At 47.2% G+C, this 19822-nt stretch overlaps 1 protein-coding gene across 2 annotated transcripts in view; it reads right to left on the minus strand.

Annotated features, from left to right (window-relative positions):
* Positions 1–19822, minus strand: part of ASIC2 (acid sensing ion channel subunit 2) — a 1092913-nt gene that overhangs the window by 70601 nt on the left and 1002490 nt on the right. For both annotated transcript variants that reach the window (XM_021704197.1, XM_021704196.1), the window contains exon 2: positions 16718–16868. In XM_021704197.1, coding sequence (XP_021559872.1) covers positions 16718–16868 — 151 coding nt within the window. The remainder of the gene's footprint in view (positions 1–16717; positions 16869–19822) is intronic.

The following is a 19822-nucleotide window of genomic DNA, read 5'->3' on the forward strand; positions in this document are numbered from 1 at the left end:
AGGAGGGAGGCCAGCCACACAGGGGCTCAGTGCAGGTCAGCCTTTCCTGGCCAGTCCTCCTCACTCTGCTCTCTGCCCTGGGAGCTGCACCTGTACAGAATGTCCTGATGGGCTCCTTTGCCCTCTGGCTTACTGTTGGGTTCAGTAAGTGACGGGTCTGCAGGAAACTGGAGGAGAGTGGAGTCAGTCTGAGATAGTCTCAGCTGTCTTTGCTGGGTCACTGTGGGTTAGCTGCCCAGTACCTTGGAAAGCCACCGTTCTGGGCTGAGGGGCCAAGGGGAACTCTCTGTATTGCTTTCTCTCTCTCTGGATTCTGATGCCAGCTCCTTTCCCCTTTCCCTAGGCATGGTAATGGTTGTCCTGTTACCAGGCTCGAGAAAGTGCACCACTCGCATTGCCCTCCCTAAGCCTTGCCCATAGCTTTGTAAGCAGTCCTTCATTCGTCTTTCCTTGTATTACCCAGTCTGTGGGTGTTGTTGATTGCCTTGCTTGGGTCCTCATTGGTACAACCCCCAGAGTGCATCTACTATCTAAGAGAGACAGCTAAAGACACCTGTGCAGCACCACGCAAGGAAGGACAGCCATTGCATCTGAGCACAATTGGCATGAGACCTCACTGCCTACAGGAAGGTCCGTGGTTGTCAAAATTCATCCTTATATTGAGCTGAAAACTTCCTGTTTTAAAAATTTCCCCCCTTCTCTCATCTCTAACACTTTTTCCACTTGACACCCCTTCAAGGATCTGAAAGTACATACTGTAACCACCGGAGTCATTTCATTTCCATGCTAACCTTCCTCTGTGGCCCTGACCCCAGTGCTTTGGCCTGGAGAGACTCCTGTGTGTAAGGGCTCAGGAACTTCTCCCTATCTCCCACAGGACAGCCAATAGCCCTTCATAGTGTATGGACCTCCTGGGGACACTGGGGGCCACAGTGAGCAGAGCTTGTACCCAAAGTAGAGACCTCTTTTCCCCATGGAGTGAGCTGGATATTCTGAGAGGTGGGAACACTGGTCCTTCTAACTGGTGGGTCAGAACCAGAGCCTAGGACAGTTGGCTAAATACTTGGGGCTCTGGGGTCAGGCAGGGTAAGGTCAAGCCCAGCTCCATGATCGTTGGCAAGTTATTTATTCTCTTGGAGCCTCATTTTTCAGCAAAATTTTCAGAATGGGTTTGGACATAATAATGGATCTGTCTTCATAAGACTATTGATATTGCACAGAAAGTCTTTAGCAGAGTGTGGTGATTAAGAAAAGCTAATTTATAGAGCTATCATCATCATTATTCAGTGTTTCTGACTTTCAACAAGCCCCAGCTGGATCAGCTGCTCTCTCCCACTCTTCCTTCCTCATGGGACTTCCTACCTCTAGACTGGCCCTTCTCTCCTTCCATCTTGTTCACCCCTACCCAGCTTCACTGTCCCCACCTCCTGGAAGCCTTCCTCCATTGGATGTCCCACTATCTGGTACTTACCTTTTTCATGTACCTCTCTCTCCACTAAGACTAGGAAACACTTGCAGACAGGGTCAATGTTTTATTTATGCGTATATGCATAATGCTTGGCACATAGTAGGTGTCTTACACACTTGCTGAAGTAAACAAACAGCACAGCTGATCTCTGAGCCTCACAGGGTCCCAGCTGCTCATTTTAGAGCGGAAACACAGGGATGCCAAGAGGGTGGCACCTTTGGGTCTCAAGGCGAGGTTTTGGCCAAGCCGGGTCCACCGCACAAAGCCTGCTGAGCCAGCTCAGCACCCTCTGCACAGTCTCAAGGTGGCAGGTGCTGATTCAGAGGCTGGCGGGTGGCTGTGTAGGTACTTAAGCTGTCGGGTCACAACAAAGACTGCCCAGGACACCCCCCTGAAGGGACCCAACTGGTCTTACCATCTTGAGTGGCTGCTATCTGCTTGGCTTCTGTGGCCCCTGACATCACATTGGGGCGAGACTCAACCTTTGGGCCTCCCTGCTCCCCAGGATCAAGGAGTGTCCAGGTCCATGTTTCAGCCAGGCTGGGGGTGAGGGGGCACCCGTTCATCCGCTGGGCCACCCACACCCCCTGACCCCTCACTGGTTTCTCTGGCTCTGCCACTGCTAACTAGATCCTGGGGCTTGGCCCTGCAAGTCCCTGGGGACTGTGTGTGTGTGTGTGTGTGTGTGTGTGTGTGTGTGTGTGTGTGATGGAGAGAGAGACAGAGACAGGAGGATGAAAGAGAAACTATCTTTGAAATCGCTCTCACCTCCTGAAAGTGTTGCTATTCACAGAAAATGAATTGCATTTTCTTCCCGAGGCCCCGGAGCTCGCCACCATTCTACATCCATCCCCTCCTTCCCTGCACAGAAACGGACCAAATGCCAAGCGTGGACAAGTGCCCCAGGCCAAAGACTGGGGGCCCAGCAGGGAACTGAGTAGGGCCTGCATCCTCATGGAGCTCCTGTTCGGGGTGGGCAGACAACAACCAAGGACAAATGCGCAGCTGGCTTGCAGTGACCAGTGCTGGGGGGGCGGGGGAGCACAGTGAGATGGCACGGGCAGGGCATCTGTGGCTCTCCCAGAGGGGAGGCAGGGCAGGGCTTTCCAGCGTGATGGTCTTTGGGCAGGAACCTGACTGAAGTGGGCAGGCGGGTGGTGAGATGTCCCCAGGCGAGCGTTCTGGGCAGGGGCAATAGCAGGTGCAGGAGCCCCGAGACAGGTAAGCACTCGAACTATTCTCAGAGCCATGGGCTGTGGTCAGAAACTGGATGATCACTTTATTATGCCTTACAGTCGCCCCAAGAGGCAGGCTTATTACAGATGCGAAAACAAGTGTTTCACGGAGAGCGAAACAAAGGCTCAGAGCGGTCAGCTTACCACAGCGAGCAAACCCAGCATCAATCCCTGGCTGTCCGTCCCCAAGGCTCTGCTCTTTACCCTCTAACAAAGGTCGCTCAGAGAGCGTACCTTTCCAGTGTCATTGACCACAGTCTCCATCGGGTAATTCTCCTTTGAGAGCCTACAGGCCTGGACTCTGAGCCACTCAGCTTTGCATCCCCGGTAGAAAGTGGCAAACAACTATACTCACATGAGTGTGGTGAGCTTTGGGGTTTTCACAGACTTCACTTCCTGGAACCCCCCAGCTGTCCTGACATAAGCATCAATAACCCCACTTATAGAAATAAAAATACATATACATATATAATTACATTTTTTTACATGGTATCTATTTTATAGATGAAGAAGCCAAAGTCCAAAGAAAGGAAAGGACAGGCCCAGGGTCTATGACTCATGGCTGCCTAGAATTTTGGAGCTAAGAGAGTCCTTGACACTGCTGAAATCCAACAAACTTTTCATCTTGCTGGTGAGAAAATTGAGACCCACAGGGACGAGTGACCAATGGCCACATGGCAAGTGATGGCCTGGCATAGCCCAGGGACCAGGTATCTTGATTCCTCACCCTCTTCAGCCCTTTGTCAGTCGGCTAGAAGAAGCACTGGTCCCAAGTGACAAACCAGTAAGTGTTCAAGCTGTACAGGGATGGAGGGAGAGAATTATTTAATTGACATTGGGTTCAGCAGCCTGTGTTCTCTCATCTTAGAGTTCAGAGGAAAACTCACTGTGCTGGACAGTGACAATGATAGGGACTGAGGTGCTAGCCCTAGACCTTGAGAGCTCTGGTGGAAAGTGTCTGCCAAACATTTTTTGGGTGGTCTACTAGAGGTGCCATCTTGGTTCCTCCTGTTCTTCTGGCATGCATAAAGGAATCCAAGGAGGCTAACTTTGGGCCCTGGGAAGGGGAGCAGGGGAGGGTCCCAAGAAAATTGTGGGCTCTGACATCATGGAGCCCTGGGTCTGACTCCCAGTCCCACCTCTTAATATCTGTGTGACTTCAAGCAAGTTATATTGCCTCTCTGAGCCTTAGTTTCTTCTTGTTTAAATTAAAAGAAGGGCTGATCCTTGAGGTGATTTTTTAGTCTTGCAATTCTGTGAGCAGGGGATCATGCACAAGTCTCCTAACCTCACTGCATCTCTTTTTAATTTCCTGAAAACTAGAGTAAAAAATACCCAACATGGCTGTTCAGCACTTGCAAGTCAGGGGAAGCTAGTTTTCTAAAGACAACGCAAAGAATCCCCGAATTGCTGCTTGGCTAACATTGAGCCGTGTGTATCTTGTGCTCCCTGCCCCCCCCCTCCCCTGACAGGTCCGGTTGAGCAGCATGCCTAGGTGAGCAAATCCGAACGCAGCACGGAGACTAGTAACTCACACTACATTGCTCAGAGGTGACATTTTGAGGCTAGTCCAGCTCAGGAGGGAGAAAAATCAACACTGTGTCCCCAAGCCAGATGGGCTGCAATTATGTCTGTTCAGGGCAGCAGCATGAAGTAGTGGGGTTCTCACCAATAGCTCCTTATAAAGCGGCCATGGCAGTGTGGCGAAGGCTGCAGACCTCAGCCCCTTCCTTCAAAGCTTCAAAGCCCCTATGACATGATTTGGCAAAAAGTTTGTTTTGCCCAAAGCAACCGTTTTCCCCCCCTTCTCGCTTTCCTTTTTAAGAGACACTAGCTCTTGGTGGGAAGAACCAAGGACCAAATCAGAGATATAGATTCTGAATCCATAGTGCTAGTTTTAATGCTTCTTAGCCATGAGGTTGTGGGAAACCACTCAGCATCGCAGAGACTTGCTTACTTACAACCTGTTAAATGGGTTGATCTCTTAAATGATTAGAACTTCTCAGTCTACATCGTAAGAGTATATGAAGATCAGAGGATAGAATGCAGGTGAAGCACATTGTATACTATAGAGTAATGTGTCCCTGTTGTGGAAGGAGATGGTTAATGTTGGGTCTTAGTTATACAATGCAACAGAGAAGAGTGGTTGCACTTGACACAATCTTGTTAAAACAGGATGTTTACAAAACATGCATTAGTGAGGGTATTGATGTGGAGTTTCATCTATTCTCATTAAAAAAGTTTTTTCCAAGGATTTTTAAAATAATGAGTTTCCCTTGTATATTCAGGCTCAAAGATTATAAACTACTTGCTAAGAAGGCTGATGAGTCTGGGTGGGCAACCAACATGCAGGAGATACCAAACTTGGAAAGCCATCAGGAAGTGCCACATATCTAGAATTATAGGGGAAGTTGGTGGATTGAGATTCTATTTATAAAATAAATTCTATTTATAAAAATGATGTTTACTCGCGCTGGTGATGGAAGTTAAGTACAACCAGATACCGAAAAGATCACATATATAGCTTGTGATATAAAAAGTCATTCAAAGCATTCTGTTATTAAATATTTTCCCAATCAATGGATATAAAAAGCATGATAGCGTTCATGTGGGGGGGGGGGTGACGTCTGAGAAATGTCTAGATGTTAGAAGGCATCCTCGTGCTTGCAAAGGCTGGGAAACAGCGGTCTGGATCTCAGAACTTCTCATACTAGGATTCGAATCATCCAAGGATGTTGTCACAATGCAGATATGCGTTGGGCTCTAGGTTCTGCATTTCTTTTTTTTTTTAAAGATTTTATTTATTTATTTGAGAGAGAGAGTGAGACAGAGAAAGAGCACAAAATGGAGGAGCGGGAGAGGGAGAAGCAGACTCCCCGCTGAGCAGGTAGCCCAATGCGGGACTCGATCCTGGGACTCCAGGATCATGACCTGAGCCGAAGGCAGTCGCTTAACCAACTGAGCCACCCGGGCGCCCTAGGTTCTGCATTTCTGACAAGCTCTGAGGGACTGCTGTTGCTGCTGGTTGGAGGACCACCCTTTGGGGAGCAGGAGTCACAGGAAAACATTGATGTGTTTGCAGAACACTCCAGAGCTGGAGTGATCTGGCTTCTGCCCACCAGTCCAGCTCTGGGTCTCAGCCTTAGAGCCAGCTACACTGGGCACTGTAGGCTGTTCTGGGCCTTTGCTCTAGATTTCCCTCCCTCTGCCCAGCCTCTCACCTCCTCATGACTCACACCTTCTCTCTTTTCCTCTGCCTAGCCACCTGGCAGCCAGGCCTGGGACGAGGCCCAAAGTTCACCTCGTCTCTGAAGCCTCCCCTGACTTGTCCTTTTCCTTCCTTCCGGAAACAATCACCTGCTCCATCTATCCTTAGCTGTTAGAGCACTTGATGACATCTAATTGTTCACATGTGCCCAGATTGCAGAAGTCTAGTACCCTGCAAGGGCTTTACGTGAGTGTCTTTGGCTCAATGCATTTCCATCTCATCCATAAAAGGAAACCTCGAGAGAGTTCCTAGATTGTGAACTCCTTGCAAACCTGGACTGCGCCCTTCGTGTGTATCCCTGAGGTTCTGGCACACAGTAGGTAGTTTTGGCAATTTACTGAATAGGAGGGAATGAGCTCTGAGGTGGGTCTACTTCATCTGGATATGGCCCCAGACCACATCTCACTAGAACACGTACATTTTCCACACAGCACTTAGCATGTGCGAGAGAGAGTTCTCAGAACGATCAAAGTCAGGCTTCTGGCTGCTTTCTGGATGCTTGCCTCCAGTGGTGCTTCTGACTTGTGGCATCCTTTCTTCCGATTCCTTGGCACCTGCGGAGACCCCCCCCATCCAGCACAAAACCCCAGTTGGCTTCTGCACATCCCCGGGTCCCCGACTCTCAGGATTCAGCTGTAGACTGCGCCTCTCCTTCTGGGAAGGGCCTCAGCACCAGGCGTCATAACAAGAGTGCTTCCTGGGAGCAGAGATGTCAGAAAAACCATAGCAACCATCTGCATCCACTCTTGCTCTGTCCCTTTTGTGATGGAAGATAGAAATTCTGCTACTCCTTTAGCCTCTCAGGCCTTCCAGCTATGCGGCTTCGGATCATTTTAAATTTAATTTTAATTTTTATCAAAGCAATATATGTACATAATTTAAGAAGCCAAATGATACCTCGTTTTTAATGAAAAAGAGCAGTGTTGGACCTCACCTCTCCCCGAGCCCTGAGCCTCAATTTTCAGAGACAGTTACTTTCGACCATGTGAGCTGTTTCTTCTCATATTAACTTTCATATTTCCATGGACATGAATTGCTCGAAAGATAATTCTTGGTTTTAAAAAATATGGAGGTATTATCCACCAAATTCCTCCCATGAAGATGTAGACTACTTCCATGAGGTGGCCTTTTGTATTTCTTTTCCTTCCATCCTCCTGTAGACTTACAATATATTAGGGTTAAGCCAGTCTCCAGCTTTTACAGAATTAGGTAAATATTGCCCACACCCCAGCCTTGTAGTATCTAATGATTTTGATTTTTTCTTGTGAAACTCTTTAGTGTTTCCGGTTTAATTTTTTTTGGTTTTTTGACTTGCTATATATATCACAGAAATGGCAAAAAAAAAAAAAAAGGCAAACTCATAGAAACAGAGGAGAAAAGTAGTTGTCGGGCTAGGGATAGGGGAAATATACAGAGTTTGGTATAAGGGTACCAAATTTCAAGAAGAATAAGGTCAGAATGTGTGATATAAAATATGGTGACTCTGGTAACACTGTTAGGTATAATTGAAATCTGCGAAGAGAGCAGAATTTGAATGTTCTCACCAAAGATTATATTTTATATATTAATTTTTAATATATATATTAATTATATATTAACATACAAATATAATTTATATATTATGATTATATTATTGATAGATATGATATATAACATATTGATATATTTGATATATATGAAATACGTATGAAAAATATATGATGTATATATTTGGAATATATACATTTAAAGATTGAGAGAGAGGGCATGCGCTTGTGAGCAGGGCAGGGGCAAAGGGACAGGGAGAGAGAGACTCCATGGAGACTCCCAGCTGAGCATGTAGCCCCACCTGGGGCTTGATATAATGACTCTGAGATCAGGAACCTAGCCAAAGCCAAGAGTCAGACGCTTAACTGTGCCACCCAGGTGCCCCCGAAATATATTTGAAATCAAATTCAACCCTCATATTTCATTTGTAGCTTGCTAAGTAAAAATTCGATCTTAGAAAGAAACATTTCCTATCCTTCCTCTCTGCCCAATGTCTTCTGGTTTCAATTGCATCTGCTGAGAAGTCTCAGGTCATGCTAAATGTAGATCTTACGTAAGTGTTTTCTCTTTCCAAAAACTTTTAAGGTTTTGTTTTTCTTTAGCTTCGTTAGCCTAAATTTCTCAAGATGCGCCTTAGTTTGGTGGTTTAGCCACTTACTCTGGACGAGGCTTGGTGAATTCTTTAGCAAAGGATAATCATGTGCTTCGGCCGGGAAATTTTTATATCTTACTTCTCTGCCAACTTCCTCTTTTCAATTCTCTCTGGTTTGTTATTCTAGAACTCCTGGTAGGAGCATGTTGGACTTCCTGGATTTACCCTCTCATTTTCATATTTCCCACTTTCCATATTTTTGCCTTTTTGTTTTAGTTTTCAGGAAATTTCCTCACTTCCAACCCCTCTGTTTTTTTTCTAATGTAGTTGTATTTTAATTTCCAAGAGTTAAAAAAACCCAAAATTTCCTTGCATGTTACTTGTTAATAGCATCCTATTTTAATATCTTGTATTTATGGATGCAATAGCTCTCATCTCTTGAGAATTTTTAAAAAGTGTTTTGATGTTTTTTTCTGCTCCTTGCATTTATTTTTTACTTATTAAACACGTGTATAGTGGGCGCCTGGGTGGCTCAGTTGGTTGGGCAACTGCCTTCGGCTCAGGTCATGATCCTGGAGTCCCGGGATCGAGTCCCGCATCAGGCTCCCTGCTCTGCAGGGAGTCTGCTCCTCCCTCTGACCCTCCCCCCTCTCATGTGTTCTCTGTCTCAAATAAATAAATAAAATCTTTAAAAAAAAACACGTGTATAGTGGCAAATATTATTCAGGCGTTTTCTAAGTATTTCATAAATATTAATTCATTTTAGTCTTCTTAACAACCTTTCAGAGTAGATAATAATATTATTCTTACTTTAGAGGTGATGGAACGGAGGCTCAGAGAGGTTAAGCAATTTGTCCAAGGTCTCACAGCTGTGTAGCAGGGATTTGAATCCAGGCTCTTGTCTGGCTCTAAAGGTTGTGATATTAATCATTAACCCTATTTCCTCACAGTTTCTTTTTTGTTCGGCTGGTGTGGTTCCTTTCCTCTCAGTGGCTTCCCTCAAAAACCAGGCATTTTGGCTGTCCAGTCATAATTCAGAGGGACTTAAATGCTGTCCAGTCATTCCTGGGTGTGGGAGAACTTACAGACTTCCTTCTGGGGGATCTAACTAGGCCATCATGTTTGGGGACTCCTGACGTTCTCTGTGGACCATTTTTCTTGAGTCTGTCAGTCTTTCCAGCAAGGGATTCCCTCAGACTTCTGTTTGGAGGTGGTAATGTAGATTAACGTGGCTAGGGTCTCACTACTCAGTAAACAGAACCTGATTTCCATCTCCCTGTTTTCTGTTCAGTCCCTCAACCATGTCTCAGCTCTGTCTGGTTTCCCCACATCCAGCGCCGGTCTGTTTCATCTCGTTGGGTGCTGGGGTGCCGAGACGTACCTGTCTGGATACCTGGGAGACTTAATAGTTCCTTTTACAGACTTTGAACTAATCCTTCTAGTTTTCCCTACCTCTTATCCCTTCAGCAGTGTCTGATGCCTCCGATTCCTGACCCTTTCTGGGGTTCAGTGGTGAGAACAGTGTGGCTTTAGTCAGGTTTTCAGTTCAGACCCTTATTCCTCTGCTTTCTCTGCCACAGGCTGAGAAAATTGTCATCTGTCTTCCATCTTCCAAAAACTTGCTGATGTTGACTGTTGCCTTCTTTCCCATCCACTCTGTCATTGTGTTTTGTGCTTTAAAAAAAATCCACGATGGCAATTTAGGTGGGGTGTGGAGGGAATCGCCAAAAATTCAATCTACCATGTTCAACCAGAAGTCTAGACTGCCAACTTCCCCAAGGCTCTAGAGCTCAGCAGACACATCATGAGCTCCTTTCTCCATCCCCAGAGAAGGGAGAGAGATGTTTGGAGTTGGTCTCTGGGATGTACACAGCCATAGAATCAAAGGACACCAGTTTTGTCCTGGGAATATCAGGCATCCGTCTAGAGCTTTTCAAACTGGGTTCCCTGGAGCTCTAGGGTTCCTCAGGGTCGGCCATAGTGAGCATGGGGCAATTACACTGAGGCCCCCATCTCCAAGTGAACCAGAGCAGCTCTACCTTTATCTGTTCTATATACAGGGGCTGTGCTAAAGCTTTTGTTCAATATAAGGATCCTGCTATTGAGAAAAAAAGAGGGAAAAACAGAAAAGTTTTCAGACCTATCATTGCCTTTCTCTCTCCAGAGATGTCACCTGGACCATTTTTTTTTCTGCGCTATATTCATGGCAGTGCTTTTACAATCATATTTTGAACATTACAAGCACATAGTCAAAGGAGAATTGCTTTTGGGTTCATGCGTGGGTTTTTAGCTTGGTTCGGCTACTTAATGAGATGTGTGTTCTTGGGAAGCTTACTCAACTCCTCTGAGCCCCAGTTTCTTTATCTTACAGTGGGGATTGCAACCCCTTGTTAGGAGGATGACTGAAAGGGCTCGTGGGATGGAATGTTCAGAGCATCTAGCAGGCACTCGGGAATGCCAGTTTCTCTCCTGCCCTGTCTCCGTCATTGTGCACAGAGTATTCCCCCCTTCTCCCAACAAAAGTATTAACAAATATTTACTGCTCTGGTGTGCATCAATGAGCCAGATAGCCCAAGATCCCTGCTGTTTTGGAACATATGTTTTAGCAGAAGGGGATTGAAAAGAAAAATATAAATAAGTAAATTCCACAGTGTATTTAAGGTGATACATATCATGGAGAAAAGGAGAAGCAGAGGAGAAAAGGAGGGGTGAGGAGCGGGGTGAGTCGTCGGGGTAGGTCTCTATGAGAGGATGATATCTGAGCAAAGACTGGGTGGAGGTGAGGCATTTGTCCATGCGGGTCTGAGCAGAGAGAATTCTTGGCAGAGGGAGTGGAGAATGCAGAGGCCCTCAAATAAGAGTGTTCCTGAAATGTTATGTTCAAGACATCCCAGGGAAGCCTGTGTGACCAGAGCCAAGTGAACAAAGGGACAAAGTAAGAGGTGATGAGGTTGGCAGTGGATAATGTGTCAGATATTTACCTCCATTAGAGAATAGACGGTCAACATAATTCCTTTGCTCAAAGATATAATACTGTGTTCATTTTGCTTTCTTTTTAAAAATATTTATTTAAGGGTGCCTGGGTGGCTCAGATGATTAAGCATTTGCCTTCAGCTCAGGTCATGATCCCAGGGTCCTGGGATCGAGCCCCACATTGGGCTCCTGGCTCAGTGAGGAGCCTGCTTCTCCCTCTCCCTCTCTCTCCCTATTCATGCTTTCTCTCGTTCTCTCTGTATCTCTCTGTCTCAAATGAATAAATAAAATCTTTTTAAAAAATAAAATATATGTTTATCTGAGAGCGAGAACAAGCAGGCAGCAGGGGTAGAGGGAGAGGGAGAATCTCAAGGAGACTCCACACTGATCACATAGCTCAACGCAGGGCTCGAGCTCAAGATCCCGAGAATATGACCTGAGCCGAATTCAAGAGTTGGAGGCTTAACTGACCAAACCTCTCATGTTCTTTTTTCTAAATACTAGGATTTGGGGAAACCAAGGCAGATTAAATTCAATGAAAAGTGTGTTTTGCATGGGTATGAATGAAGGCTAAAAGGAGATGAGAAAGTGAAGAGGCTTATCTGTGGTCTTTCCAACTTTCGAGCTTATCTCTCTAGAATCTGAGGTCATTTGAGAGCTCCCTGTCCACCAATTCTGGTTTCCTCTGAGGTGACCCATCTCCAACCCTTACCCTCAGCCCTACCTCCCTCAGCGTGGCCCCTTCATGGGACTATCTCTTGGGAACTCCTTCCCCAGCTGCCATCCACCCAGCTTCCTTGGGGCTATTGGGTCCTTCAATGACTTCACTCCCCTGGTCACTGCTGACTGGTCAAAGCATGGGCACCCAACTAAACACTGGGCCAATGATTTCCTTCCCTGTTTTTTTTTTTTAAATAGGAGACCCAGGAGAGACTCAGAACAATCTCTTGCTGCTGATAGGATGTGTAAAATAGAACACTATCAGCAGCCATATGTGAAAAAATGTTTGTGAAAAAGACCTGTCTGTAGTGAGAGAAAATAAAGCGCCTCAGAGAGAGGAGAGGTGAGAGAAGCAGAGACCTGTGGGGACCCAAGCCCTTGGTTCCAGTTTTTCTGACGCTGCATCCTCGCTCACCCGCTGTTTGGTTGTTGAAGCTTACCTTGGATTCCGGAGGCAATACAATTCCTTTTGTGCCTGTTTGTTTGAATTTGGTTTCTCTGATGTGCAACCTACATAACCCACTGCCTATTTCCTTTCTTTTGAAGTTACTCAGAAGCATCTACACAGAGTTTCATTTTTAACAACCTCCCACTTGCCTTCAATTTAATTTCCTTTAGAAAGTGCTGGCCATGAAATCTGCACTTCTTACAGTCTAGGACAGTTTTTCTGTCCTCGTTCTATTTTGTGAGCTGCTCGGTGAGAAAGGTTTCCATGGTCAAAGGTATTTGGGAAATAAATGCTGCATGCAATAGTCCTACTCAGATGTTCATTATGTAGTATATTCAAGAATCCCTGCAATAAATAAATGTTTCACTTTGTCTAAGCATGGTTCCCAGATCCTTGCTAGTCCTCTAACATGTAATATCTCCAATCCTCATTCCATAGGGTCCATATTTTCGAGGTCCATATGGGAAGGAGCCTGCTTTCTTTAAAATGGCATAGTTCCGGGTCCCCTGCCTAAGGATGTTTGGCCAAGAGGGCATCCTGTTGTGGGGCATTGCCAGCCTGGAGGAAAGAACACTTGATAATTTTCATAGTCATCTCTCTTCACTAAGCGTGAGCCCATAGGGCTGGGGGTCCACTCAAAGCGGGTATCTTTTTCAAATTCACCCAGGCATCAAAGGTCCTTCCTTTCCACCAGCATTACACCTAGAGGAGTAGTTCCCTCACTGATCCTTTAAATTTCTGAGCAAGGAAGCTGTCCATGAGGCAAGGCAAGAGTGTATCAGAGGCTCTGCTTTGAGCAAAATGAGATTTCCTGATGTTGAGTAACTTGAGGACCTCTTTTACAGGGTTGGAATATTTAGCATAGGCTCTGGCTCTGGAACAGTTTGACAACCCCCCCCCATGGTCATCATTATCACCCCTCCATTGTCTACAGGTTGCAGAGAGCTCTCGTGTGCTTCCTTCAGCCATCCTGAAAATGGATGGGTTTATTTGCGTGGTTGACCTCTATTACACATGAGGACATGGAGACCCTTCACGTGTCCTCCGTCACATAAATAATAAAGGAAGACCTGGGGATTTCATCTTGGGTCTGACATTATAATGGAAATTTCCTGTCCTATTACACTGTCTGCCTGCAAGCTGTGTCTACTCCCTCAACCGCCATATTTCAGTTCCTCTCTTCTCCATCATCACCCAGATATCTCTGACGAACACCTGGGAATTGAGAGGAGATGGGAATGCCAAGGAAGCAAGATTGTGTCTATGGGGCCACAGGGCTTGAAGATCCAGGAAGCAGCCTCCCTCTTGAGGACCATGGCAGGACTAGGCCTGATGGTGCCCACAGTCTTTTGGAGAAAAGACCAAGGAGTAAGATGTTGCCATGCTTCCTCAAGTGGCCTCATGGACAAGCAACCCTCACCTCTCAGAGTCCACCCCTCATCTTTCAGTAGGTGTGTTTACCTCACTCCTATCCACATAAAGCTCACTCCTCACCAGCCCAGGAAAAAAGAGGTTTTAGGCGACCAGAGTGTCCAAGGGGTGCTCATTTCTCAGTGAATTCTCAGCCAGAAAAAATCTACAGTTGAGGAAGCCTGGATATAAGAATTCAGGCCATCAGGCTGGGTGGGCTGGGTGGCCTGGGTGATGTCACCTAACCTCAGCCTCCTTCCTTGGTAAGTGGTGATAAAGAGCCCTTTCTACCACTCATGGCCTTGGTGTAGGGAAAGAGAATGTGGGAGCTGGCTGCAGAGGCAAACATCCAAGAAACCGACCAGAACAATCAGAAACTGTGCTCCCCAATGTGGTAGACACCAGCTCCCCTACCAAGGCAATTTAATCAAAATAACATATTAAAAACTCAGTTCCTCATTCCCATGAGCCACATTTTAAATGCAGCTAGAGAGCATTTTCTCCATTTCTGCAGAAAGTTCTGTTGGGCAACACCGACCAGTCTCTCCTCTGACTGGTTTCTTCTAGCCCCTGTCCTTGCTCTCACCCCCTGCTTCTTCATGCAGCTTCCTTCCCCATACACCCAACCCCAGAGGCCACTGTTTGAGGAGGACTGGTGGATCATAAGGGATAGCTCAAGCTACCAGCAGGAGTGAGGCTGTCCTCTTGTGGATTCTTTGCACCACTTTGGCTGCCTACTGAGATGATAAGTTCCTGAAAGGCAGGGTCTCTCTCTGGTGTCTTCTGCCTCCCCGACCATGCCCTGCACAGTGTTAGGCCAATAGCAGGTCCTCGAGCATGATTATGGTCCACTGGGGCTAACTGGTGGTGAAAAATTTGGGTCATTACAATCCTGGCTTGGCCATGACTTTCCAGCATGATGTCTAGAAGGTCACCATGCCAGGCCTCAGTTTTCCCTCCACCAAGGAGCAAGGGGTTTGGCTGGGAGAGATGGTTTCAGAGCTTTCCTGCTCTATCCATCCATAGCATCAGGAGGCAGAATGCAGATTCCCAGGGGTAAGCCCTGAGGTTGGAGCCTATTCTATCATTGGCCAAGGCTCAGACCCAAGGCCAGGCCCCACAGGGAGCTATGCTGTGTGAAGAAGTGTGTGATGGTGTGCCTGGCATTTTGTGAATGAGTGTGTGTGTTCGTGTGTGTATATATACATTTGCTTTCATTCCCAAATCGAGGTAACGGCAGGAAATCCAACATCACTGTACAAAGACATAACTAACCTGTTGTCGGGCTGTGGGTATGTATGAGGTCTTTAGGACACATTTTTATTGCCCATTTCTCCTCTTTCCCACAGGTGGTTCAATAAGCAAATATGCTCTGGTGTCTGCAAGGCAGAGCCTTTTTCGGGAGACCAAGACCCAGCTCTTAGGACTCAGGGTTGTCTCCAAATGCCCATTGTCCCAGGACACAGGCTGGTCTCAGGGCTGTTCTGGAAAGCCAGGCTCTGTCAGTCAGCTCCCAGGGATGCCAGAGGGCAACACAAACCCAGAACTTCCTCTGTTTGCTGGAGGGCAGAGCCACTGAATTTAGAAAAGTGGATGGAGCCAACTAAGTGTCTCTTCAGCAAGCAGCCGGTGGCCTGGAGCCTGAAGTGAGCTGCTGGAAGGCTTTGCTGGCGTGACACGAGTGGCGGCTATTTTACTTCTCCATTTTAGGAGCAGAAGGATCAACCACACAGTGAGGGAAGTGGCCATGATCACTTCTCCCCACAGGGAGCCTGAGTGAGAGACAGGAAGGAAATGTGTTGGTGGGGCAGGGGGAGCTTAGTGTTTGCAGTCAGTCATCCCCAGGGTAGAAACATTGGCGGCCCTCAGAAGCCTGGAACATCTGGGCATGGTCAGGGCCAGATTTTATCACTGGAGGGGCCAGTTCCAGGAATCATGGGGTGGGGGTTGTAAGAGGTGGGGAATGGGCTGCTTGGCCTCTACCCACCTAAGCTCCAATCTGAGGGCCCAGGGCCTCCTTCTTGCTGGAACCTTCTCTCCCTTTTCCCCTCCCAGGCCTATCCTTCACACCCTTCACTGCTCCCCCCTTATACCCTAAATGCAATACTACTCTTGCTTTGAGTCTACGTGGCATCCATATCCCACTCTTGGGCACCTCTTTACTTTCTCCACCTGGGGAATTCTAGAAGTTGCCAGCATCCCTAGGCTTACTGGATGTATTTCTCCAATCTTTGTTTCCCTCACTTTCTCCTCTGATCTTCCTGCACCCCATTTGTGAGGACCCACCTGTATAATCCAGGATAATCCCCAAACTGTTCAAATGCCTGGGGCACTGTGATGCTTTCTCTGAACGCCTCCCCCACTGCCCCCAGGCGGAGGCCGCTCTCCTCTTCATGTGGGTACACTCATGTCACACTGGACTGTGATTGTGTGCCTCCTTTTCTAGTCTGTGATCAAGGACCTGGTTTTTTCCACCTTAATGTCATTACAGTGCAAAGCCTGACATGGTATACACATAGCTAATGAATAGTTTGCTGAATAAATACACAAATAAATTTGTGCATGAACGAACTCAGCAGCTTGTACACAGGCCCCCCAGGGGCTCATGCAGGCCTGGTGCCAGGCCGTTGTGTCCATGCCCTTTGGCTTTCCAACCCAGCAAGCTCCTCCACTTTCCCCCCGGGGAGGAGCAACTTTCCTTCCTACTGGGCCTCCTGGCTGGGTTGGGATAGTCAAGATGGCTGAAAGAAGGAGAGGCTAGTCCATGTCTTCCTTTTCTCCTGAAATCAAGTCACCCGCCTGCCCAATCATACCTTCCTACATGCCTACTTCCCAACAGCCCCCTCAGCCTACCTGCTTTCCCCTTCCAGTATTCCTGTCATCTGCCCCTCTCCCATCTCCTGAAATATGAGGAAGCCCCGAGCATCACAGTCCATGCAGGTATGTTGCCCTCTCACTGAGAGAGAGCCATCCTTCATAGTCTTGGCCAAGATAGCCCACCTGAAGCAAACCAGTCCTCCAGAGTCTTTTACCCCTCTGCCATCACCCACAGCCTCGGTCCCTGTGCCCAGCTCACCTGTCTCTCCCCATATGGGCAGGTACTCATCTTGCTGAATGTCCAGCATGATCTCCAGCCCGTTGCCTGTCCCGCCCTTGACCGTGGTGAGCAGAGGTTTGCCATCCTCGCCTGAGTTAAACATATAACACTTTCCATATTTTGTAAACACCTGAAGGAGAGAGAAGAGGGAGAGAAGCACATGAGTGACTTCAGAGTAGAGACTAGTGAGACCCAAGAAGTGTGACTTCAGGCCAGAGTCCCCACAGCCTGCCCCAGTCAAGCCCTCTTGAGGACCAATGATTCCTCACTGTGGCTAATAGCCTGACTTTTGCCAAGCAGGATTCTGATATCAAAGAAATATCTGGACACACTTGGGGTTCGTTGCAATAGGATCTGGTGTCTTTTCCCTCTGAGCACTGCCCCAGCCCGGGTGGTCTTGTCCACTTCTAAATGTTGAACATCATCTGTAAGCCAATCTGCACCTCCAGCCCCAAGCTCTCTCCTGGGCTCCACACTCACTGATCCCAGCGCCTGATGAGTGTGACTTCAGGGGGATCCAGAGTCCCCTGGCATTCAGTGACTCCCAGTGGGAAAAACCTTCCTCAGTTTTCCACCCCACTGGGTGGTTCTCCTGCACTCTTGTTCCAGGGAATAGCATCACCACCTGCCAAGAATTTCAAGCCAGACCCTCAGAGTGGCTGTCCACTCTTCCTCTTCCTCACTCCCATGTCCAGTTAGCCAGGAAAGCCTGTCAAGGCTGTCTCTACATCCTGCATGCATTTTACTTTTTCTCTACTGCACTGCCATAGCTCAGGACCAAGTCACTTCTTGTCTGGGATGCTACAATTTCTTAGCTGGGCTCCTGCATTCCAGACCACCTCCTCCAGCCCACCCTCTAACTTCACTGTGGCTCCCTCTTTCTGAAATGCGAACTTCACCTTGCTAATCCTGTGCTTAAAATCCATCAGGTCCCCCTGGCACCCATAGGCTAAATCTAGGCCCTCCATACCCAGCCATTTATGATGCCCTCTGTCCACTCCATCTTAGCACTCCCCATCTGTCCATAGGACTCCACTAGAAGGGAAGCTCCATGCATTCAGGGACTACATCTGCTTGTTTGCTGAGGTACATATACCAGGATGGTACCTGGCACATGGGAGTGCTCCAGAAATGTATGTTGAATGAACGAATGAATGAATGAGTGAGTGATGAGTGAGTGGATGGAGTCAGATCAGACAACCTGCTGGTTCACACACTTCTGGCTTTCTATTTGCTCCTTCTTTTACCTGTAATTCCTCTCACTTCTCTTCCTGCCTGGACAGCCTCTAGCTGTTGTTCAAGACTGGACTGATGTGTCTCCTCCATGGGATCCTGAGTCCCTGGACCAAGTTGGGCTATGTCCTTCTCTTCCTTTTCCTCTTGCTCCTTCACCATGGCAGCTATCACATGGCTCCAAAGGCTTGGTCTTACATCTCTCCTGAACCTGACTCTGCTCTTCACTTCTGATTCTGAGTACTTACTACGTTGCCTGTGACCCAGTAGTTATTGGGGCCACTTTTACTTTTTTAAAAATTTTTATTATTTATTTATTTGAGAGAGAGCGACTGAGAGAGAGAGCACATGAGGGGGGGAGGGTCGGGAGGGTCAGAGGGAGAAGCAGACTCCCTGCCGAGCAGGGAGCCCAATGCGGGACTCGATCCAGGGACTCCAGGATCATGACCTGAGCCGAAGGCAGTCGCTTAACCAACTGAGCCCCCCAGGCGCCCGGGGCCACTTTTACTTGATGATTACATGATTACAACAATGTGGTGTGATGTTGTGATCGTGTGAAGGTGTAGGAAGAGCCCACGGCAAGGAATACAGAAATTTTTGTCCAAATTTGATGTTGCCACTCCTTAGTCGGAACCAAATAAACCATTTATAAACTCCTCCATGTATAAAATGGGAATTCTCGCCCTTTCCTTGACTACCTCTCAAGGTTACTCAGATTAGCTGAGGCAATACGTGCATATGTGCTTTGAAAACTGTAAAAGCTTTCCACAAATGCTATGGGTTATTATGCTTACCTAACTACTTTAGAACCTCGAGCTGAAGCCAAATTACATCTGGCAAAAGGGCTGGAAGAGAGCCAGGCCAAATGTGCTGGGTTCCTGCAGCCCCTGAAGTTTGGGAGCAGACTGCCCCCCTTGGCCATGGTCCACTGAGTTTTCCCCGCCTGCAGCATGGAAGCCACAGGGGGGCTCTTTGGCCTCCCATCCTTCAGTGTGGGGGCAGATAAATAGAATGGGCAAGTGCTGGAGACTACCTTTTTCATGCAGACCTTGAGGGCCAGATGGAAGGAAGGAAGAGAATCTTCTACGATGTGCGAGATGCTCTGCTAGACACTCATCTATGTTACCTCCTTTAACTCTTGCAACCATGATTGCTCTGGGTTTGGCTGCTCCTATGGTGCAGAGGAGGAAAACGAGGCCCAGAGATGCTAAGTGACTTGCCTAAGGTCATATTATTATACATTTTAAGTAGAAATGTTAAGATACGAAATCCATGAATGTCTAATACCTACACTTTCTGGTTGTGCTCTCCTGGGTCTTTGTCATTGGGGCCTTTCCAAGCCCTACAGTGTTTGTGCCTTGCTTTTTCCATCAGCCCATCAATAGTTATAAGCATGTTCTCCTCATTTGTGCAAGAATTGTGGGGATTGCAAAGAAGTACAAGTTTTGCTACCTGCCTTCAGGACCCATGCAAAGCACCAGCAAAACATCAGAATCCATGTTTTCTTCACTGTATAAAATGTCTGAGTCCCTGACCAGCCTCACTGTTTTGGGACAGCCAAGCCCTCCTCCCTCAGCTTCATGGTTGGGGAGGACAGTTGGAACGATGATTTAAAAAAAAAGAACAATACCTGAGATTTATCATCACCATTGTATACAGCAACTGGACTTGGCTAACGAATTTTTCCACCGGAGAGATGTTTTCTGGGACCACAGTAATGAACAGATGAGAGAAGCTTATATTTAGCACATCCTTGGCACATCTGGAGTGACTTCTTGGTGTTCTAATAGATCCACTAAATAGACTTGTTGCCTCCAAAATTGATTATAATATGAATTGCCTATGTATATG

This window comes from Neomonachus schauinslandi, chromosome 15 (genome assembly GCF_002201575.2).
Source record: "Neomonachus schauinslandi chromosome 15, ASM220157v2, whole genome shotgun sequence".
NCBI classification, from domain to species: Eukaryota; Metazoa; Chordata; class Mammalia; order Carnivora; family Phocidae; genus Neomonachus; species Neomonachus schauinslandi.